Below are 25167 nucleotides of genomic sequence, written 5' to 3'. Positions count from 1 at the left end.
GTCTTCTGATTTCCCTACTTTGCTGCTGTTTCTGTATTTGATAGTTAATATTAAGGCCAATGCTAGATTGTACACGTAGGGTCGATCTAATTTGCAAAATAATAAGTAAAAATAATCGGAAAAAGAGCGAATTGTCTTCTGATTTCTCTAGTTTGCTGCTGTTTCTGCATTTGATAGTATTAAGGACAATGCTAGATTGCACACATAGTGTCGATCTAATTTGCTAAATAAGATGTAAATGCCATCGGAAAAATAGCGAATTGTCTTCTGATTTCTCTAGTTTGCTGCTGTTTCTGCATTTATAGTTAGTATTAAGGACAATGCTAGATTGTACACGTAGGGTTGATCTAATTTGCAAAATAAGAAGTAAAAATAATCAGAAAAAGAGCGAACTGTCTTCTGATTTCCCTACTTTGCTGCTGTTTCTGTATTTGATAGTTAATATTAAGGCCAATGTTAGATTGTACACGTAGGGTCGATCTAATTTGCAAAATAAGAAGTAAAAATAATCAGAAAAAGAGCGAACTGTCTTCTGATTTCCCTACTTTGCTGCTGTTTCTGTATTTGATAGTTAATATTAAGGCCAATGTTAGATTGTACACGTAGGGTCGATCTAATTTGCAAAATAAGAAGTAAAAATAATCAGAAAAAGAGGGAACTGTCTTCTGATTTTCCTACTTTGCTGCTGTTTCTGTATTTGATAGTTAATATTAAGGCCAATGCTAGATTGTACACGTAGGGTCGATCTAATTTGCAAAATAAGAAGTAAAAATAATCAGAAAAAGAGCGAACTGTCTTCTGATTTCCCTACTTTGCTGCTGTTTCTGTATTTGATAGTTAATATTAAGGCCAATGCTAGATTGTACACGTAGGGTCGATCTAATTTGCAAAATAAGAAGTAAAAATAATCAGAAAAAGAGGGAACTGTCTTCTGATTTCCCTACTTTGCTGCTGTTTCTGTATTTGATAGTTAATATTAAGGCCAATGTTAGATTGTACACGTAGGGTCGATCTAATTTGCAAAATAAGAAGTAAAAATAATCAGAAAAAGAGGGAACTGTCTTCTGATTTCCCTACTTTGCTGCTGTTTCTGTATTTGATAGTTAGTATTAAGGCCAATGCTAGATTGTACACGTAGGGTCGATCTAATTTGCAAAATAAGAAGTAAAAATAATCAGAAAAAGAGGGAACTGTCTTCTGATTTCCCTACTTTGCTGCTGTTTCTGTATTTGATAGTTAATATTAAGGCCAATGCTAGATTGTACACGTAGGGTCGATCTAATTTGCAAAATAATAAGTAAAAATAATCGGAAAAAGAGCGAATTGTCTTCTGATTTCTCTAGTTTGCTGCTGTTTCTGCATTTGATAGTTAATATTAAGGCCAATGTTAGATTGTACACGTAGGGTCGATCTAATTTGCAAAATAAGAAGTAAAAATAATCAGAAAAAGAGGGAACTGTCTTCTGATTTTCCTACTTTGCTGCTGTTTCTGTATTTGATAGTTAATATTAAGGCCAATGCTAGATTGTACACGTAGGGTCGATCTAATTTGCAAAATAAGAAGTAAAAATAATCAGAAAAAGAGCGAACTGTCTTCTGATTTCCCTACTTTGCTGCTGTTTCTGTATTTGATAGTTAATATTAAGGCCAATGCTAGATTGTACACGTAGGGTCGATCTAATTTGCAAAATAAGAAGTAAAAATAATCAGAAAAAGAGGGAACTGTCTTCTGATTTCCCTACTTTGCTGCTGTTTCTGTATTTGATAGTTAATATTAAGGCCAATGCTAGATTGTACACGTAGTGTCGATCTAATTTGCAAAATAAGAAGTAAAAATAATCAGAAAAAGAGGGAACTGTCTTCTGATTTCCCTACTTTGCTGCTATTTCTGTATTTGATAGTTAATATTAAGGCCAATGCTAGATTGTACACGTAGGGTCGATCTAATTTGCAAAATAAGAAGTAAAAATAATCGGAAAAAGAGCGAATTGTCTTCTGATTTCACTAGTTCGCTGCGGTTCCTTATCTTAATGTTAGTGGCTTGTTATTAATGTAACTTAATGAAATCTCCTTACTCTCTCACTTTATTTTACACTTTTATTTGTAATTCTTCGTGTTTTTTTCTTGCTTTCATTTATATACAGAAGTATTATTATTTTGTTAGATAAAGAATTATAATTGTTTTTCCCAGCACTGATATTATTAGAAATGTATTTTTTTTATGCAATTTCCTATGTTGCCAACTCACTCTGTGCACCTAACGGTATAAACAGAGAAATAGATAAATATTTCTCTACTCTGGGGGCCAATTAATATATCAAATGACAAAACCTTTAAATTATTCATAAAGCGTTTTCTTGATGATAAAAGTAAACACATTTCGCGTTCTTGACTGATTAAGGCAAGTCCGAGTGGTATTATTTGAATACAACTTCAAGTAGAGCCATTGTTCTGCTAATTGCAATTAAAATCTAGTACCTGACTGTCATAAACTATGATTTATGGTACACCAGCGTCTACATTGAATTCTAATTAAGTTAAGGAATGTTGGTTAAAATCTGTGCGGATAAAACAAAGCAATAGACCTGTAAGTCTGTTTCTATTTCATCTACCATTTTCTCTTCCAAGGAGCTTCTACAGCTCATTGTCCGGTCATAGAATTTGTTATCTGTAACGTAAGAACACTGTCCGAAAGCCGTAGTGCTCTCTGGAAATAGGTTCGGTCGCAAAAGACAGATGTTAACGCGCCCTAAATTAAGGGGAAAAAAGTCCACAGTTGACATATTATTATGGAAGTCCACTTTAAAAGTGCCACTTTCGAATTTAATCATCATTAATTAACTTATTAATTAATATAATTATCACTGTGGGAATGAGGACATACCCATTTCCTTCGCCCGGAAAACTCCATGATTGAATTTTCTTTGAAAACTCAGTACGTATACCCTAAAGAGGACTTGTTTTACCCTAAACTGAAGGGTCTACATTGAGTTGTAAACTGTTGTTCAATGAAGTTTAAAACTTCTTAAACCCTCCAAGAAAATATAGTCAGCTTTTTAATTGCCAGCTCTACACTAATTTTGCTGTATAAGATAAAACGATTAACATTTAGTACGACCAACAAAAAAGAAAAGAAGTTTACTAGATATCTAACGAGTTGAGGTTGGAATTAAAATTAAAACTCTTTATGGCCCATGCTGTCGTTCAATTCAGTCAATTAGTACAATATTGCCTAACAGCTAATGAGGAAGTCAAGTCGAAATACGTAATATCAAACAATTAGCAGACAATTGAACTGCACGTTGAGTATATAATATATAAAGTTTAAAGATTATCGTTGGAACCAATTTCTGAAAAAGGCTGAACACTAAAATATCTATTTAGCAAAGCGGCACTTCTCGCCAACAGATTTGCTTTAAATTCGTAACTTAAATATCTAGTTACCATTAATAATGTAGTAGTACTGAATTCGTAAATTGCACTAAAATAGTACGTTAGAGGGAATCCTACCAACTCTTTCCTACAAGTGCTCTAAAATCAAGTAACTCCATTTATGCAATTAGTTTTCTAAGTTTAAAGAAATCGTTAGAGCCATTTATGACAAAATTTTTGGCAAAAACCGAAAAATCGATTATTTTTAAAATCGTTACTTCCGGTCTTTCGATTTTGAGAAAAATTCTTATTACATTCAGTGTCCTCTGGCGGCATGCAAAGGAAGTAATCAAATATCCACCTATCTACACTGTGTTTTTGACGTTTGCTGCACAAACCGACATACAAATTTCCCTTAAACATACAAACTCTTTTGTAAATAAAAAAACACTTGAATCTTAAAATTGAAAATCTTCAGGTTGCAGCACCTCCTCTTGCATAGAAAGAAAAACCTTACCATTTTTTGAAAAATATTTTGGGTAGGCTTAGTTTTGGAGCCTAATAGGACCTGCTACTAGAATGCAGTAGCATTCTAGGGGCTAGATGGTAAATGATCTCTTATAATAGATTGTAACATAAATACTTGTCTAAACAAATGCTAGAAGTGTTAAAAATTGTTAGTAAATAGTTTTTATTGTCCCCACCAGTCAGTTGCCTATCTGAGTTTAGTGTTAGAAACAAATGAACTCAGTTTACTGCTGTCATTCAACGCAATCAGATCGCAGTTAGTTCGTGCGTGGTAAAAAATCTATATTTCAGATTTTATTTTTATTTTTTATTTTTTGCTAATAAATTTTAATTTACACTCATTTAATGTTTTAAAAAATATACCATGGATTCAGTTGGAGTACAGTCAAATGTTCATATTAACAATTAGTAATTCTCGTACAGTGTGGATATTGCTTTTTTTCTGAAGTAAGTATTCTTCTCTTTTATTTAATAAACTTTCTGTTATATTAAATATTTAAGTTTTATATTTAAATTATTAACACTGAAAGGACTTGTACAATACAATTAATCAGTGTAATTTCATTTCCCAGTTAAAATGTAAAAATTTTAAATAATTTTGATCAACAAATAACCTACAAAAACATAAAAGTCTCTTAATTGCAATACTTCTTGTTAAAATATTCCACAGAAATTGCATTAAATTTACAAATATATATATTTTTTAATTAATAAATAAATTGTGTAAGAGGGGAAGCTCTGAGTCTGCTCTAATGTTAGTATACTATGAGAAAGAACTGCGGTCGTGTCAAATTTTATCATTTTTTACGTCCACCAGAAATAGTAAATTTGCAAGTCCTTGAACTCTGAATAATCCAGTGTGAAACACTTCACAATTTTTCTCTCTCCAGCTTCATACCTAAAAATCCTGGTTTCCTCAGAATTTTGCTGATATGTTCTCTCAAAAAATACAAAAGTGGTATGTGAAGTTTACTAGAGTCAGTTATGGAGGGAAAAAAAGAAACAGAAATACTGAAAATAAATCTGTTCCACTTCCGTTGGCCGATTTCATTATCAAACGATTTTAAATAAACTACAGCACTGAACCAAATGTCGAATTGAACTTTCTGATACTTTTCGCTTTTGAATTATACTGTGATAAACCAAGTTTATTTGCGAGAAGAAAACGTTTTTTTAATCAGAGAAGGCCTCAGTAGTAAATGTGTACATTTCTGCTTATTACTCAAATGAGACAATCTTGAGGAATTCAATACTTTTTATAACGTAAACCAAGTAGAACGTTCACATTTTAAATAAAATTAATTGGTCTAACAACGGCAAAACCGTTAAATGAACTGAAACAAGACTATGCAGATGATCTTTCCGATTTGATGAACATTGCTGGAACAGTTTCAAATAAAGATAATAGCGTACATGAGAACGCTCTGAATATATGGAATTTAAAGGAAATTGAACTGTTATTTAAAAGAAAATAAAACAAAGCACTGAAAATTAGATTCATTAATGTGAAACTTGCGTAGGATAAACTCCCCTCCTAAAGTATAATGCGTCCATACCCATAAAAGGCACTCAAAATGAAATTCTGAATCGAATGATATCAATTCATGAAAATTGACCACGCGCTACGTTGTTTATAAAAACAGTAACAACAAGAACAATTTCTGAAAATGCCGATTCTTGCTTGTTGGCCAATTTTTGGCAACTTTTTTCTAAAAACCTATCAAATCTAAGTTGTTGCTAAAAAAAAAAAACCTATAAAGGAGGATTTACGCTACATTTTAAAGAAAATTGGAAATTTTATCACTTTGTTGGAAATAAGGACAAGTTTTCTGTAACAAGTTTAATGAAAAATCTTTAGGGCTGTTTTCGAGGAAAAAAAAATCCAAAAAGCTGAAATACGTATCATAAACCGCAAACTGGCATTCTTCTGGTCGGCTGATTTTATCCTGAAGAAATTAGTCGAGCGCGAATGTGACACCTAATCCAAATGTGAAATTCAGATTTAATAATACAGGTGCTGGGACCTTATAAACCGAACTAAAGCATAGGGAGACATCGTGCATCCTTTATGTTCGGTGCCTAAAACTTTGCAGGATGTGTTGAATGAACATCCTGTACTTTGCCTGTACTTCCGGAAGATTTTAATTTTGAAAATAGTCTAGATGTTCCCTGATCTCAATTGAAAACTAAAAAACATTTTTCTAGATTATGGTAGATATTCTTGACTTTTCAGCTAAAAATTACTTCCGCTGTCGAAAATCTTAAGATAATAAAAAAAGTCCAGTGTGAACAGTCACACAACTTTTTCATAACTTTACTAAAAGTTCAAACCCAGTTTTAAATAAGAAAAAAAGAAAGCCTCTTTAGGTTATAAAAGTACATGAATTTTGACTTAAAACTAAAACAATTTCTATTATTCTTTTCTTAAATTATTTTTTATACTCTATATTTTGTGTAGCAGTACACCCTGTGATAGGTATAATTAATTTTTAAAATATGTTTTTGTCATAGTAGACTTATTATTTTTCTTTTTATTTTTTTGTTTCCTTTATAAAAGGGAAAAACTGAGGATTTTATTTTTAAGCTTACAGTTTTAATCTTTGTATTTTTTATACTCCTTCATTGTTTAAGAAAAACTTATAATTTACCAAATAAGTTAAAAGTATTTCTTTCCAGCAATCAGCACAATTTTGCTATTTCTACCAAAATTAGAATCTCTAATATTTCCATTTGAAAAAAACGAAGATATATTTCTCAAAATAAGTATTATTGCTAAAGCGTTAGCTTTTGGAATTAAGAAAGAAATGCTTGATTGTTATTATAGAGCTTTGAAATAAAACAGATACATTTGTCGCTTCGTTAAATTATTAAATTATTTTATAAAAAATTTAAATTATTAAAATGAGTTGGAAGCATAAGTTTACTTATTTTATTGTCTGTTAACACAACTCTGCAGTAACGATGTAATGTCTCATACAATGAATAAATTAAAACTCTCCGGTGGGACAGTTGTATAACAGTTGATGTCAAAAATTGCACGAAAAAGAGTAACGTTCAAAAATAACAACAATTTTTTTTCTCTTATTCTATAAAAGATAAAATTCCCAAATTTTTATTATAATATAGGGCAAATCCTCCTTTATAAATGTAAATTTTTTCAAACAACCCACATCTAATAGATTTCCAGAAAGAAGTTGCCGAAAATGAGCAAAAAAAGCAATTTCAAAAATTGTTCTTGTTTTGTTGTTACCACTTTTGTAAACAACTTAGCGCCCAAACGCACGATCCAATTTTCATGAATGAGGTGTCATTCAATTCTGATTAGGTGTCATTCGATTCTGAATTTTATATAGATTTCCATATTACAAGACTCGACGCTTCCGTTGTAGTATAACGAATCGGAGAGAAAAGCCTGCTCTAAATAGCAATGTTTTAGCGATAATAGTTATTGAGATTTAGAGAGTAAAATTTTGGAGGTTTTGAAAACCGTGCAAATTTCAATCCTTTATACTTCTCTTCCGATTTTAATGATTTCTTTAACCAATTGTAGAGAAAAGTTAGCTCTGTAACTGGTATAAATAGGAATGTTTTTGTGATAATAGTTATTATGATATAGAGGGTTAAAGTTTGAAGTTTTAAAAACCATTCAAATTTTAAACCTCAATATCTCTCTTCGTATTGTTCCAGTTTTAATGATTTCTATACCCAATTGAAGAGAAAAGTTAGGTGTATAGCTGGTATAAATAGCACTGTTATAGTTCTTATAGTTATTGCGATATAGAGGGTTAAATTTTGGAGGGTATGAAAACCGTTTAAATTTCAAAGCTTTGTTTCTCTTTTAGTATTGTTCCGATTTTAATGATTTCTTTACCCAATTGTAGAGAAAAGTTAGCTCAATCACTGGTATAAATAGGAATGTTTTTGTGATAATAGTTATTATGATATAGAGGGTTAAAGTTTGAAGTTTTAAAAACCATTCAAATTTTAAACCTCAATATCTCTCTTCGTATTGTTCCAGTTTTAATGATTTCTATACCCAATTGAAGAGAAAAGTTAGGTGTATAGCTGGTATAAATAGCACTGTTATAGTTCTTATAGTTATTGCGATATAGAGGGTTAAATTTTGGAGGGTATGAAAACCGTTTAAATTTCAAAGCTTTGTTTCTCTTTTAGTATTGTTCCGATTTTAATGATTTCTTTACCCAATTGTAGAGAAAAGTTAGCTCAATCACTGGTATAAATAGGAATGTTTTTGTGATAATAGTTATTATGATATAGAGGGTTAAAGTTTGAAGTTTTAAAAACCATTCAAATTTTAAACCTCAATATCTCTCTTCGTATTGTTCCAGTTTTAATGATTTCTATACCCAATTGAAGAGAAAAGTTAGGTGTATAGCTGGTATAAATAGCACTGTTTTAGTTCTTATAGTTATTGCGATATAGAGGGTTAAATTTTGGAGGGTATGAAAAACGTTCAAAATTCAAAGCTTTGTTTCTCTCTTAGTATTGTTCCGATTTTAATGATTTCTTTACCCAATTGTAGAGAAAAGTTAGCTCAATCACTGGTATAAATATAAATGTTTTAGTGATAATAGTTATTATGATATAGAGGGTTAAAGTTTGAAGTTTTAAAAACCATTCAAATTTTAAACCTCAATATCTCTCTTCGTATTGTTCCGATTTTAATGATTTCTTTACCCATTTGTAGAGAAAAGTTAGGTGTATAGCTGGTATAAATAGCACTGTTTTAGTTCTTATAGTTATTGCGATATAGAGGGTTAAATTTTGGAGGGTATGAAAACCGTTTAAATTTCAAAGCTTTGTTTCTCTCTTAGTATTGTTCCGATTTTAATGATTTCTTTACCCAATTGTAGAGATAAGGTAGCTCTTTAACTGGTATAAATAGCACTGTTTTAGTTCTAATAGTTATTGCGATATAGAGGGTTAAATTTTGGAGGGTATGAAAACCGTTTAAATTTCAAAGCTTTGTTTCTCTCTTAGTATTGTTCCAATTTTAATGATTTCTTTGCCCAATTGTAGAGAAAGGTTAGCTCAATCACTGGTATAAATATAAATGTTTTAGTGATAATAGTTATTATGATATAGAGGGTTAAAGTTTGAAGTTTTAAAAACCATTCAAATTTTAAACCTCAATATCTCTCTTCGTATTGTTCCGATTTTAATGATTTCTTTACCCAATTGTAGAGAAAAGTTAGCTCAATCACTGGTATAAATAGAAATGTTTTAGTGATAATAATTATTGAGATATAGAGGGTTAAAGTTTGAAGTTTTAAAAACCATTCAAATTTTAAACCTCAATATCTCTCTTCGTATTGTTCCGATTTTAATGATTTCTTTACCCAATTGTAGAGAAAAGGTAGCTCTTTAACTGGTATAAATAGCACTGTTTTAGTTCTAATAGTTATTGCGATATAGAGGGTTAAATTTTGGAGGGTATGAAAACCATTCAAATTTCAAAGCTTTGTTTCTCTCTTAGTATTGTTCCGATTTTAATGATTTCTTTACCCAATTGTAGAGAAAAGTTAGCTCAATCACTTGTATAAATAGAAATGTTTTAGTGATAATAGTTATTATGATATAGAGGGTTAAAGTTTGAAGTTTTAAAAACCATTCAAATTTTAAACCTCAATATCTCTCTTCGTATTGTTCCGATTTTAATGATTTCTTTACCCATTTGTAGAGAAAAGTTAGGTGTATAGCTGGTATAAATAGCTCTGTTTTAGTTCTTATAGTTATTGCGATATAGAGGGTTAAATTTTGGAGGGTATGAAAACTGTTTAAATTTCAAAGCTTTGTTTCTCTTTTAGTATTGTTCCGATTTTAATGATTTCTTTACCCAATTGTAGAGATAAGGTAGCTCTTTAACTGGTATAAATAGCACTGTTTTAGTTCTAATAGTTATTGCGATATAGAGGGTTAAATTTTGGAGGGTATGAAAACCGTTTAAATTTCAAAGCTTTGTTTCTCTCTTAGTATTGTTCCAATTTTAATGATTTCTTTGCCCAATTGTAGAGAAAGGTTAGCTCAATCACTGGTATAAATAGAAATGTTTTAGTGATAATAGTTATTATGATATAGAGGGTTCAAGTTTGAAGTTTTAAAAACCATTCAAATTTTAAACCTCAATATCTCTCTTTGTATTGTTCCGGTTTTAATGATTTCTTTACCCAATTGTAGAGAAAAGGTAGATCTTTAACTGGTATAAATAGCTTTGTTTTAGTTCTAATAGTTATTGCGATATAGAGGGTTAAATTTTGGAGGGTATGAAAACCGTTTAAATTTCAAAGCTTTGTTTCTCTCTTAGTATTGTTCCAATTTTAATGATTTCTTTGCCCAATTGTAGAGAAAGGTTAGCTCTATAACTGGTATAAATAGCAGTTGTTTTAGTGATTATAGTTATTGATATTTAAGGGGATAAATTTTAAATAAGTGATATGGCTGTTGTTCCGGCGACGCTGATCACAGTTAAGGAGAGATGTTGCCTCACGTATGTCTGGCCCCCTCTAAAACTATTAAAACTAATTACTCTGTAAATATTAGCCTGATTTTAAAAATGCTATCCTGCTTTTACTTCTACTCAGGGCAGTTGTGCAATCGTCCAAATTATTGACGCATTAACCTACAACACTAGGAAGAGATTTTGCCCCACTTATGTAAGGCCCTTTTTAAACTATTTTCAATAATCTTCGACCGATATTGATTAAATTTGGCGGGAAGTACTTAAAGTTAAGGTTAACGTACAAATAGCTTCGTAATTTATTCGAAACGTTTTCCCAAGAAAATTGTTTTTGGGGATTCTTTGGGGACCACAACTATAAGCATCCTTTTAAAAGATCTCTCTAGTGATTCCAATTTAATGCTATATCAGGACATAATGAAAGTAATGCTTATTCCAAATGTTAAGAAAATCTGTAAAGCAGATATGACACTTTGCAGAATAGACAAAAAGGAAAGTCTATTAAGGGGTACAAAAATGTCTTCAACAAAAACTTACAGTTTACTAAGTTAAATATAAGAATTGATTAAACGCCAAAAGGTACACAAATCAGCAAGTACCCATCACTTCTATTATACTTCGTTGAAATCATTTAAGTAAATTTACTGCATTAAAATTTCAATTATATTGTTTAGACTTTATTAGATATCGCAGACCCTTATGCTGGGCAATTCATTCATACATTTTTTTTGTTATTCTTCTGATAAAATGTTCATAACTTCTTCATAAATAGAAATAGGCACTATGTTTTAACTCTATTCCAAATTATTTTTCTGATTGATCTCTATTATGCCCATTTTCTGTGTAATCACATACACATACTCATTAAAATAGATAAAGACAAAGTTAGAGTTGGTTACTGTTTAAATTTGAATCACGGATTTAAAACAAAATTTGAATCTTCAATTCGTCTAACAGGTATTCGAGAGCACAAATAACACAGTTAATAACAATTAAATTATTCAACAATAATTATTGATTTCTCTATTGTAATTTACTGTAGTCCCTTTAATTGAGTACTTTAAATAACTTGTTTTATAAATATTTGAAATACTTGTTGGCTGTGCTTGAAATATGCATGTCTTTATCTACTTTATACATATATGCAACATTGTTGGAAGACCACCTAGATTAAGAATGTAGTTGATCAAAACTATATTATTTAATATTAACCCAGATTAATTATCGCCTATCATTATTAAAGCATGTCTAGTCCATAAAGTAACAAATCACTTTAATCGAAGAATGAACTTAAACCGACGATACAACCTCTAAGCAACCTTTACCTCTCTTTTATGTAGACCTTGAGTCACAGGAGGGTAATGACAAAATATTTACTTTTAACTATACAAGAATCAGTGTAGAAGAACGGTACAAAAAGGTCTCATCGTAAGAGGTGCCAAGACTACGGTCACACGAAGATATACTGCAACCACCCCGTATGATGTGTCCAGTGTGCAGGTTTGCATTCCACAGAGGACTATAAGAAGTCAAGGGAAACCCCTCCCAAATTCGTACACTGTCTTGAAGAGCACTTAGCCAACTATAAAGGCTGCCAAACTTTTAGGGCACTGATCCACGCCCTCAATCATCATCCTTTCAAGACAACAGGAGACACCATTCCGCAAGAGGCGCGCTTCATTGCGCTACGCTCGCGCCACTGCGCCATCTCAGTCTTTCATTCCTCAACCTTCAAACATCCCCCCACCTCTATCATCCTCGTACATCACATCCTTACTCACCTCCTTTCTCAAAGATTTTAAATCTCTTATAAACCCTCTTATAACTCTTCTCACCTCTAGGTCAGTGGGCTGCTTCCTATATGATCGCGATAAACTCTCCTTCTCTCGCAATTCTCTTCAAAATCCCTACTACGACGAATTCTCATTACAATTGCACGACAGATAAATTGACATAGCCCAAATTTACCTTTACCTTGGCATTTACCAAGCGCTCAATCAGCGACCACGAACATTGCAATCAAGAGATCTATAATTCTTTGTAAACATGTAAAATATCTCTCTTTCTTCTCATAAAGTCAAACTCTAAGCGCTATTAATCTGCTAATTGCTCACATCTCCATCAACTGTACTTGTAAATATCATCATCTCATTCAATATGAATCACTTGTGTATTTCTGCTTTCTCACTGCTTGTAATTGTCTCGGTGGGCTGTCAGTGGACAACTGCTCCACTCCTGCACTCATCTTGTGCACTTATCATATTTACTAACTGCATGTTTCAGCAGTTGTAAATTTTTCAATAAATATTTTTTTTAAAAAAATCTTAACCTCATAATTACTTTTATTTGTTATTACCTCTTCCTTTTTAACCTTTGATTAATAGTGATTATTATAGATAAATAGATATTACAGTCAATCTAAGTTAATTGATGGGCTACTTGAACAAATCTTTTGTACATGAAAATAGCCAGCGTTAGTGTCTGTAACATCTAATACATTCTAAAAAATATTATTGAAAAATTACTCAAATGATATCAATGAAGTATTAATGAAATGATGGGTACTTGCTGATTTGTGTACCTTTTGGCGTTTAATCAACCCTTATACTTAACTTTTTAAACCGTAAGTTTTTGTTAAGGAGCTATAGTAAAGTTGTCAAGTTTAAACTCACTAATTTTCTTGGAACTCCGAACGCTAAAAGGAATATAACTACCCCTCACGTAAGTGCCCTTTCTCGAATTTATAGAATATTGTGCAGATTAATTGTGCTTCTACATATTAACTAAGTTAACTATTAAGTTTAAATAAAATCTTAAAATATGAAAAAGCAGTGATAATGTGGTAGTAATTTCGGTAATGTGGCACTTCGGTCAGTCGATTTCCATCGAATTTGGATATTCCTTCTTTAAATTGAATCTTATTAACATTATACAGGTGGTAAGCCAGGACAATAAATATTAATAGCACATTAGAGGAAATAATAACTATCCCTTCTCCCAGAAGTGTTCTTAATAAATTTTTGCTTTAAATTTTTTAAATAAAGGTTACAGTTCTTGTAAGAACAGCACACTAAGTTTAAAGAACATCGTAGGAGCCGTTTTTGAAAAAAATCCTAAAAAATAATTACTATTCAGTAAAATGATTCTTCCAGTCGACTGATTTTTTGTAAAACCTTATTGTTGCATTCTCTGTTGGCGCCTAAACAAGAAACAAATTTGAATTTTCTGTGATTTTTGAGTTACGGTGGACACACACAGACCAATTTGTAAAAATTACTTTTTCATACTCAAAGAGCCTTAAAGTAGCTATTTTCGGTGAAAACTCCAAATCGAAAATCTGCACGATTACAATACCTCCTACTAGTACAGTAAGAGAAAGTAAAAAGGAGATAAAAAATAAAGTGTAAATGCTAAGAGAAGTTGTTTATGGTTCATTATACCTCAAGCCCTGCATGAGAAAACTGTAGACATTCCAAGCCACCATGATGTGACTTCAAAGCGAGTATTGATGTTCTCGTGAATCGTGACAGTTCCAGAGGTGAGGTAAGCTTCTAAGTGTCATTTCAATACGTTGTTACTACTGTTCGTACAAATGCGTGACTGATAAATTTATTTCAAATCAAATCCCGCTGTCAGTAAATTTGTGTAATTGTTTAAAGTTTTATTAGTATCTATTTGGTATGTTAGTTGCGTATTAAGTTTTTTAAAGCATAATAATTAATTGTAACGCACTCTTCGTGAACTCTCACATTTCCAGTCATCGTAGTGACAACGTGAAAGAGATTTTCTTTAGTAGAAATAAAATTTCTCCACAAAAAATGATGATAACTGAAAATATAAAATAAATAAATTAGCTTTCTCATGTCAACCTTGCCTTGTACGCTGATGACGTGGCTTTATACACGTCTTCTTGGAGGATGGACACGATCACCAACAGACTCTCTTGCAAACCGACAGACTAACCAAATTCTGCACTAAGTGGAGAATTAAAATGAACCACGATAAGACTAACGCTATACTCTTCACCAAACGCTGACTCTCTTGTAATCAACAAATTAGACATAATAATTTTCTGATCTCGTGGTCTACCCACGTTAAGTACCTAGGCCTAACTTTGGACTAACAAACTGACTTTCACTACACACGTTCAGGACAAAGTAAACACAGGCAAACTGGACTACACGACTATTATTTCCTCTACTCTCACGTGACTCCAAAATGACTGTGGCCAACTAATTCCTCCTTTACAAAGTGGTCATTAGGCCGATGTTACTCTACGCCTGCTTCGCCTGGAGCCTGACTTTTAGTAATAATATCAAGAAACTCCAAGACTACACAGAAAAAATTTCTCAGACTTAGCGACCGACTCTCCTCGACGCACTAAAATCGACTCACTTCATGAGACTGCATCCACATTATCCCTGTACACTCCTATATCCAAAATCGTCTGCTCAAACTTCTTTCCATCCTGGACTGTCATCCTGATCCACTCTGCCGCGACATAGCCTCCTACGATCCTTCTACAGGCACAAAAGAATTAAACACATACTTCTCTAACTTTCTAGACTAGCTGCAGGTTTTTCCTCTTTTTCCCTCCATTCTTATCCTTCAAATCTTAAGCTTTCCGCATACCATTGTTATGAAGGTTATAATTTATTGTACATTGGCACTTCATGTCTGTATTTATTGTACATATTTATAATAAAGTTTATTTATCTCTCTATCTATTATTGTAACTTGTGTAGGCTTCTTTAGTCTACATCTCGTTGTATAAGTTTAGAGTAAAGGTACTATTTCTCTTTTTTATTAATTCAGTGTAATTTGGTTCACAGAATGGACGAAAGTATACCGATGTTTGGCCGAGAATGGAATTCATCAATCTGCTCTGGAAATCTTTACGCTGAATTGCTTTTCGCTTTCGAGACAAATGATATTGCAAAATTTGATAGAATTTTATCTAATTCTGAAATTGATGCGGATTACAGGTAAACTAAACCTATTTACGTTTTGAATACGAGATTTTACTTTAGCAAGGTCCTTACGTTCATAAGAGATCTTATCTTGAGCGAACCTATCTTTGGTAAGGACACGAAGCAACTGGCTATAAAATCTCCCTCACAAAAACTATCAATTTAAAAAGTTGAGTTCACTAGGGTTGATTGAACGACAAAAGGTACACAAATCAGCAAGTATTCAACATTTCATAAACTTCAGCTCGTAATTTCAGCCATTTAGAAACATTCGAAAAACTTTTGTTTTTTCAAACTTTACAATCATTGATAAGATTTAAGTAATTTTAATGCATTAAATAGTCATAAATGTACTTTATAATTTATTAGGTGTCCCAGACCCTTATGCTGGCCAATTTCATCTACAACATATTTGTTCAGTAAAGTGTAGCAACCATCTGTCTTAGATTGATTGTAATAAAAGAAGATAGAAATAACTATTCATGCCCAAGTTTTTAAAAGACCCCAATACACAATTTAAAAAAAAAATAATTACGCTAAAAATTTTAACATTTTTTTAAAGTTTAGTACAGCAGTAGGAAGTAAATAAATATCGTCGGTTTAGGTTTATTCTTCGATTAAAGTGATTAGTACTTCACTTTATGAAATATAAAGTGTTAAAAAATAGTTAAGTAATAATTAATTAATCTAGCTTGTTAATATTAACTTTTAATACAGTTTTCCTCAGTTACATTCTTAATCTAGATCTTCTCTCCAAAATGTTATATATATATTATAAACATAATATAAAGATATGTATATTTTTATGATAGTCAATTATTATTATTAAAGTATTTTACTAATTATTTGTTTATAAATACTTCTTTACAAGTACTCAATTAAATTAAAATTTAGAAATGAATTATTATTACAGGTAGTTTTTTTTTTTTTTTTTTGTGTGTAATTTGAGCTCTCGTATTTTCTGTAACATGAATCCAACACTGAAATTTCGTAGTAACTCCGTGATTCAAATTACGACTCTATCTTTATCTTTTTCTATTATGATATGTATTTGCGTGTATATGTGATATTATTCAGAATAAAAAGCATAATAAAGTTTTACAAGAAGAATAATTTGGAATAGAGTTAAAATAAAGTCCTTATTATTACTGTTTATGAGATGTAATTTACATTTTATCATTTTTTTTATATATTTTTTTTTTAAGTTATTACGAATGAAATTAGAGTCTATGGCACTAATAAATTCTAAAAAATATTAATGAAAAGTTAATGCAGTAAAATTACTTAAATGATATTATTCTTATAAAAATTTAAATAAAACATAAGCTTTTTCGTACGTTTCTAAATGGCTGGAATAACGAGATGATGAATGAATAATATGTTGGGTACTTGCTGATTTGTACACCTTATATCATTTAATCTGCCCTTATACATTAGTTTTTGAAATGTAAGGTTTTGTTAAGGGGATTATACATTTATACCTAGTGCCCATCTAGCACTCATTGAGTACCATCTGTTTCTACATTTGAAGATGCATCTGGGTAGTCAGCACCACTACGACGATGATGAGGTCAAAACGACCGTCTTGCAGTGGTTGTCAAATCAGGCGGCAGACTTCTATGGGGATTGGATTCAAAAGCTGGTCGTACGATATGATGTCTCAATATTAGTGGCAATTCAGTAGAAAACTAGCTTAAGGTTGTGAAAATAAAATTGTTAAGAAAAGTATACGTGGTTTTTTTTCATTTCGAAGCAGTACTTAATTTAAAAAAAACACGCCTCATATTTAAAAGTAAAAGGATTTTTATTAACATTGTACCCTGTTATTTCTTACATATCGCACAAAAGTTTGTCTTGTGCTAAATAAATATCTTAATACAAAATATATTTTGAATATGTTATTAAACTATTTCGGTGATTTTTCTTGAGTGAATCATTCGTTTTTAGAAGACTGATGAATTTTAAGCAAATACAACTCTTCAACTCAGATGGCTGAGTTACCATAAATCTAGACCAATACTTGGTGCTAACCAACTTGTGTAGCCAATTTCACAATTAATTTCAGGACTAAATAAAGTGACTTAATTCTCATTCTTGATATTGAGCAGAAAATAAGGTTTGCAGGACTGATTTTGTAGCTGTATTACATTACTACTTTTATGTTGTTTTTTTTACATTAGGGTGAGTCAACATCGAGGTCCTTGGTGGCTGTTTATTTGTTAACTACATTACCGACCTACTCTTGTTTAAGTCAATGCTTTCCATCACAGGGCCAGTTCTACTAATTAATTTATTTAGACCAAAATAAATAAATCTATGAACCATTTTGGTTCACAGATATGGCGACCCTAAATATGGTACATTACTAGACCTATGCACAATGCGAGGTAACTGCGCTGAACTCGTGAAGATCCTGATGAAGCATGAAGCTGACCAGAATTTAATTAATCCAACGAGGAAGAAAGCGCCAATTCACTTCGCAGCACAAAATCCAGATTTAGAATCGTTCAGGTAAATGTGTATCAACGCTCTTTATAATAATGGAACAAATAAAACTTACCATTTTTCAATCAAAAAACCAAACTTTTATTTCCTTTATGATCTTTGTCAATTATGTGTCAAATGCAGCTCATTATGACTAATTGTTCTTTTAGTAATTTCTACGGTTCTTTGATCCTTTGAGCGTTCTATACCACGGTTTGTTCAATCAAGAAACCTCTGCCTGGAGGTAATTAATAGTGTTATTTACTGTAAGAAAAGTTTTTGACTAAAGCTGGATAATGCCGGCTAATGGGTCAGCTTTTATAGTCAAATTTTATTTATCTGAGTTTAACAAAAATCTGTTGAAGTTTTGTCTCTGAATTCTCAAGATAGTTTGTACTGCTTAATACCAATGTTTTCTTACTACATTTCCTTATCTTTTTCTGCAATGAAAGAGGGATGGCTCGGTTTCTACTTGGAATGCTATAGTCCAAATGTGTACTTTAATTTAGGTTTAATGGTTTTATTTTCTGACATATAGAAAAGAGGAATTTTCATTTTAGTAACATTAATTGCACTCTTGGTATTTTTTATTTCAATTTTCTTTTTATAATTTTTTTCTTACTCAAACGATAACCTCCTCAGTCGGACTAAATCAATGAGTATGTCTGTCAACTTTGGTGAAACGGATGGACATTTATTTTTATTTATTTTTTTTATAATAAATAAAGATTATTATTAGAATTATTATTATTATTATTATTACTCTAAGAAATTGCACCAATGAGAAATGCTGATTAAACTCGTAATAAAACCATTACCATTACCAGAACTGGTCATTTCGGCCATTGAGCCCACTTCACATCACATGTCGCTAGGAGCACGTCATATTATGGCCTGTTTAAAAAAAATTAGCAAGTGATTGTGGTGGCGGAGCTTGTTGTGGTATAAGTTCATGTGCTACTAAAAAAAGTAAAATCACTATTTTTTCCGGCGGGCTCTACGTCCAACTACCAATTAGGTGACGTGGACGGAGCCGACTAGCAAACATACTTTACTGTAAATTTCTTTTATTAACCATTAAATAAAATTGAAGGCCCTTAGGCCGGTCTTAACCGGGAATCGAACCCAGTACCACAATATTACATATTAGCTTCACAGATCTCGCCTCTAACCGCTCGGCTACTTGTTACTATTTTTGCTATTATTTCACTTCAAGTTTTACCCTTCCACAGAGAGGCCACTTATTCAGAACAATGCTTGGTTACAAATTTTTATTTTTTATTTTTTAAGAATCCTTGTGGAGCATCCAAGAACTAAAGTAGACATACTAGACAACAATGGGAATACTGCACTACATTATGCCGTAAAACATGCAGACTGTCTCACTGCAGTGAAATTACTAATAGACAGAAATGCCGATTTGAATGTAACTAACCGTAAGGGAATGACTCCGTTACATATTGCTCTTGACCAAGGCAATGAAGAGGTTGTCAAAATGTTAATCCATGCTGGTGCAGATTTAGCGTTAGAAGGTCCAGATTGTACAACATTGCTGGAAGATTTAACTGAACGATTTCCTCAAATCAAGATACCTGAGAGGATGCAGGAGAATTTAAAACAAAAACGGGATATGACACATGGAGAATTATTTCGTTTGCTCAGAGACAGAAGGTAGGCTATTTTGTATTTAAGAATTAATTCCTTAATGCCATTGGGCTGAATTTCTGGGTTTAAGCAAGGCTTGGCCAAATGTATTCTGGTTTCTAGTTGGATTGAAAATATTTTATAAAAAACTATGTTTTTAGATTTAACGAATTCTTGACTGGAATTAAGACGAACAAGGATCTCCTGGAAGTCAATGATGGATGCCACACATTTCTGCAATATTGCTGCCAGTTCAATTTAGATAATATTGTTGAGGAATTGTTGAAACTCGGAGCGAATCCAAATATGACTCATGTGGCTTTGAAGGATACACCGATCATGATTTCTGCACGCAAAGGAAATGTAAAGATCCTGTCTAAGCTACTAGATCACAATGCCGATCAATTAGATTTCAGTGCGGTAAATGGAGAAACTGCATTGCATTGTGTCGTCGAAGGAGTGCAATCGATTGCACAGGCAGATCATGCAGATTATCTAGAATGCATGAATCTTCTGTTGACAAAGGTAGCTAAGGTCATTACAAATTACAATACTGGGCACCCGAACTATAATACAGTTATCAATTCACCAGTGGCATAGCGCGAAAGGATGCCCTGAAGCCGGGCATTCTTAGATTAAATCTCCTTAGGAAAAAATTAAAGTTTAAAATGTTATGTATAAAGCAAATACAAAATATTTGTTCAGTAAAGTGTGGCACCTATTTAACTTAAATTGATTGTAATAAAAGGTGTCAAAGTATTAATCATTAAATCTTTAAAAATCGTTAAATAACAAGCCGTAAGCAAAAAAACATACTAAATGACGGGTAACAACAGGTGAACATGAAACATGACCCACTTTTTTTTTTGTACCTATTTCGCAAGAAAATAAATAACATTTATTCCTAGTTACCTATTTACCCTTGCGGATTAGTTAGGAGTCACCATCCAATTTGAACATGCACATTTCAATGTCACCCACCGATTTCTCTGAACCGCTGTAATTTGCGCCTTCTGTTAATGCTAGCTTCAGTTAGTAGTTAAATGATGTAGCCTTATTTTAATTTTAAAATGAATGCGGTTCTGCAATAATGCTATTACTTTAACTGTACTTAATTGCATTTTGATCCTGCTTTGTATTTACTTCTACATTTCGATGTAGTACCATTTATCCCCACGGTCTCATTAGGCATCCCCAGATAAAAAATCGCCATAATCCACTGTAACTCACGAACGTAAGTAACAGGCATTCAATGTATCTATACCCACCTGCGCCGATTAGCTATATTTGAATAATACATACTATATTTCTTAGGGGCTAGAAATGGTTACAGTTTTAGGGAGTTTTTTGCAGTCTTTTGTCAGCTTCCTTTAATGTTGTACTTGTATTTAGCTATAAGTTTATGTACTGTTTTGTAACTTTCCTACTAACGTTTTTTAAAAGACTTCCCAACATAATATATACCGTAGACGTTTTTGCAAAACTTTTAGTTCTCTTCAAAGTGATTGATTATGTAATTTAATGTATTCTGAAATTCCTCCATGATCTGGATTTCTGTTTTCAGGTGCCTAAAAGCAAGCTGAACATAAACCAACAAGATTTCAAAGGTAATACTGCATTGCATTATGCTGCAAAGATTAGGCAGCATAAGATGGTCCTGCTATTGTTGCAACATGGTGCTTATATTGGGGTGGAAAATAGGATGCAAGAAGCTGCATGTGCTGATATTAGCTATAGTACCTTTCTAGACCACCTAGACAATTGCATAGATTCAAATGATGCTCTACCACGTGAAGAGAATTATGAAATAACCTTTAACTACGACTTCCTATTACCATTTGATTGGTCATCGGAGCGGAAAGATTGCGATGATTATGAACTTAACAGGCCTAACAAACAGTAAGTACTTAGCTCAATTAAGTCGTAACATAATTACAGAACAAATCACTTTAGATCGGGTACCCACTTCATGCTTTATTAGCCAGTTGTATAAAAATTAACAGAAATACAGCTTGGAATCTTGTATTTGTTGCTACATATGACCAAATCATGACTGTTGTATGGAACACTGTTTTTTGAAGGTCTACTAGGCCTGTAGAAGGAGGATTGGGAGGACTATGTAGGTTGGAGATGGTCAAGTCGTCGTGACATCTGGGCCTTAAATTTAAACAAGCAGTACATTCTACTTTATTAACAGTTTGTGTTATTATTTTTGTAGATACCTGCAAGCTGAAACCAAGACGCTGCTACACATCGCGAACAATCGTGAATTACGAAGCCTATTGAAACATCCAATCTTCACTAGCTTTTTGCACCTAAAGTGGTACAAGATACGCTATTTTTTCTATATAAATCTATTATTTTATCTATTTTTTTGGTTATTTCTAACGATCTATATATTAGGTGTTTATAGCAATTTTAGAAATGATAGGAATGTGACGGTAGTGGATGCAATAGAAGAAGGAAAGCTTGTAGATAAAGAGAGTAGTGTTATTTGGTTTGTTGTTTTAATTTTGCTGTTGATCCTTGCTTTAAGGGAAATTTTTCAATTATACTTAGCACCTATTAAGTATGTTTTAAATTTGGAGAATTGGTTAGAAATATCTTTAATTGCAGCAACAATTATAATATTATGTTTTGATAATGTACAACTGAAGACGAAGCACCAAGTTTCAGCTGTTTGTATCATGTTAAGTTGGGCAGAACTTGTACTCTTGATTGGCCGACATCCAGCACTTTCTGTAAATATTGAAATGCTAAAAACTGTAACACTGAATTTTTTGACATTTTTAGCTTGGTATTCAATACTGATTATAGCATTTGCTTTAAGTTTTTATACTCTATTTAAAGACACTCAATACGAGGATACCGATGAAAATTATTTCTACAATCCAGGTATATCAATTTTTAAAACCATCCTTATGTTAACTGGGGAATTTGATGCCGGTACAATACCATTTGTAGAGTATCCGATAATTAGCCATCTCTTATTTGTGCTGTTTGTATTTCTAATAGCAATAGTATTGTTTAATCTATTAAATGGTCTAGCAGTTAGTGATACCCAAGCTATTAGATCTGATGCTGAATTAGTTAGTATAATATCAAGAGCGAAACTAATATACTATTTAGAGAATATCTTAATAAATCCTCGTAAACTGTTACTATTGTTGAAACTATTAAAATTCAGTAAATATTTTTCAATTAATTTAATAGACACATTAAGAACTGATCATAAAATCCATATATTAGTTAATAAAAATTCTGAATTAATTATTGAATCAAATCAATCAACAAGTAAACTAGATTCAAAAGCCCAGTCATGTACAAAACTGCTACTGAACATCTATATGGAACGTAGGATTGTGGAGAAAGCTGGAAATATTTTAATTGAAAAACAAAATAAATTGGAAAGATTGACAGAAAAATCTAAGCAATTACAATTTTATAATGAATTCGAAAATTTTAAACAATGTTTAGAGAATTTAAGATTAATGTTGAAAGAAAATAAAGAATTGTTGTTGAGTTTTTATGATAATAAAGAGAGGATCTGAGGAACAAAGTTTGTTTTTTTACTTTTATTTTTTAAGAAAAGTGTGAGATTTATACTACTTGTTTGTGTTTAAATTCATTGTCTATATGTAGTCCTCTCCTATCATAGTGAAGCAGCTATTGATGGGATGAGCCGATAAAAATGACCACAGATGTAAAGGTTTACGCTTTAAATAAAGAAATCCTACTGCATATCCTTTATTCTTAATAAAAAAATACTCCCTCTCCAGTGTAACTGAATTACATTCCTATTCCTGTAGCAGATACCGTTCGTTATTTTGGAATATGCCTTGACACGCGACTCACGTGGAATCCACATACTATCGATCAATCGAGTCCAAGTTCAATTCTATTCAAGTCCAATCGACTTGAACTCAACTGAACTCAATACCGAATGTTCAAGAGAAGAATGTATCTTCAATGAATCTTACAAACAAGAAACAACTGTACTCAGCCTTACTTGCGGACTTGAATTGGGCGGATCAGCAAAGCGTTCAAACCTAAACAGGATACAAACCCTCCAGTCGAAAATCCTTCCAGCCATCACTAATGCACCCTTTTATGCGAGGAACTATACCATCCACAACGACCAGCGAATCCCATTTGTTTTTGACATGCCCAGTCCCGCTATATTCTATTCCACTTCAAACTTTCCCTGCATCATAATCCCTTTACCACAACTTGTCCCATCAAATCCACCTCGCAGACTAAGGCGTCCATGGCCTCGCGAACACCTGATAATCAATCCATTCGGTATTTTGCATTACCGACTTATGATGGTCATCATTGATCATCAATTATTTTTTGTTTTTACTTTATCATATATATATATATATATTTAAATAATACATTATTATTATAATAATATTATATATAAATAATATTATATTATGTATATAATATATATATTATTTGATTTTGATCTGTTTATTTTTTAAAGGTAAAAAAAAACTTTTTTGAGCGTTTCTAAATGGCTGAAATTACGATCTCAAGTAAGAATGAAATGATGGGTACTTGCTGATTTGTGCACACTTTTAGTCGTTTAATCAAATCAATCCTCATACTTAACTACTCGTATTTAAAATGTTAAGATTTTTTTACCTTTTGGATTGTTTTTTTTTTTTGTTTTTCACCCAAAATAAAAATTTTTGTTTCGGAAAATAATAGATTGATTTACGACGGGTATCGAGGGGTAAAATATTTTTATTTTACCTAGTGGTTGTTGATTAGAAGGCAGGTCCTGACAGTGAAAAGTAGCCAGCAATTTAAAGCAAAGCGTCTATTTAAAACGAAAAGTTTGAAAGCAGAATCAATATTTCGCAGAAATATTTACATCAAGATAGATAAGAATATTTACAAGCACTATAATATTTACGGGCAAGAAAACTGAAACAAAAGTCATAAAAGACAGATACAGCTGGCAAACTCAAAATGAAAAACCATTTACAATGCAACTAACGATAAATCGTAGAATACTACGTTTTAATAAAACTAATAGAAAATAAAGATATTAAGGTACTAAAGTAGAAAATTTAGAGAAAGTCTAAATACATTACAAGCACATGCTCGAGCTAAGTAGAGAGGAGGTAATTAATTTTAGTAATATCTTTGATTATATCCGTCGTAGCACGCATATTTCTTTTACTCACGATCGGTATCGGATTTCCTTCCATTATCAGAGTTAGCAAGGGTAGTGCGAGAAGTAACGTGAGTGAACTCAAAAGCTCTACACTAAACTGATTAATCCATCTCTGATGAAGGATGAAAGTCCGAAACCACTCAGGGATACAAGAAATATACGTGCTATGATGGATAAAATAAAAAATGGATTTGCTAGCCGATCAATTTTTTTTAAATAAGTAATAGCCATTATTTAATTTAAAAAAATATATATTATAAAAAATACAAATTTAATTTATAAACAAGTATCAAAAATATACAAATTTCATAAAATGGTATTTCTTTAAGAAGTGGACTGTTTGTACATGGTTCTCATTGACTACTCAACAAGCACTTAAAGCTAATACAAACTAATATCTGTATTACAAAAAAATTTTTTTTTGTTCTACAATTATTAAATTATAACACTAATGTTAAACTATAAATTTGTATTGACTAATTTTTGGTTAAAAAAAAGTTAAG

The 25167-nt window shown here is 31.8% G+C and overlaps 1 protein-coding gene across 1 annotated transcript; it reads left to right on the top strand.

Moving 5' to 3' along the window:
* Positions 1-4110: 4110 nt before the first annotated feature.
* Positions 4111-23217, top strand: LOC141459542 (transient receptor potential cation channel protein painless-like). Its single transcript, XM_074138746.1, has 7 exons — positions 4111-4347; positions 15211-15363; positions 17686-17859; positions 19123-19503; positions 19638-20001; positions 21041-21375; positions 21695-23217. Exons 2-7 carry the CDS (start codon positions 15212-15214, stop codon positions 23025-23027), a joined length of 2739 nt encoding a protein of 912 aa, XP_073994847.1. The 5' UTR covers positions 4111-4347; position 15211; the 3' UTR covers positions 23028-23217.
* Positions 23218-25167: the final 1950 nt, after the last annotated feature.

The sequence above is a fragment of the Rhodnius prolixus genome, unplaced genomic scaffold (genome assembly GCF_049639745.1).
Source record: "Rhodnius prolixus isolate KJV_2025 unplaced genomic scaffold, Rpr scaffold_11, whole genome shotgun sequence".
Lineage (NCBI taxonomy): Eukaryota > Metazoa > Arthropoda > Insecta > Hemiptera > Reduviidae > Rhodnius > Rhodnius prolixus.
The sequence above is the reverse complement of the archived record's forward strand: the minus strand, read 5'-3'. Positions and strand labels throughout refer to the sequence as shown.

Excerpts from the sequence above, each read along its gene's own strand:
- LOC141459542 (XM_074138746.1), top strand. The coding sequence starts at position 15,212 with ATGGACGAAAGTATACCGATGTTTGGCCGAGAATGGAATTCATCAATC. Across the intron at positions 15,364-17,685 it reads GAAATTGATGCGGATTACAG|ATATGGCGACCCTAAATATG; the intron begins GTAAACTAAACC and ends TTTGGTTCACAG. Across the intron at positions 20,002-21,040 it reads TGAATCTTCTGTTGACAAAG|GTGCCTAAAAGCAAGCTGAA; the intron begins GTAGCTAAGGTC and ends TTCTGTTTTCAG.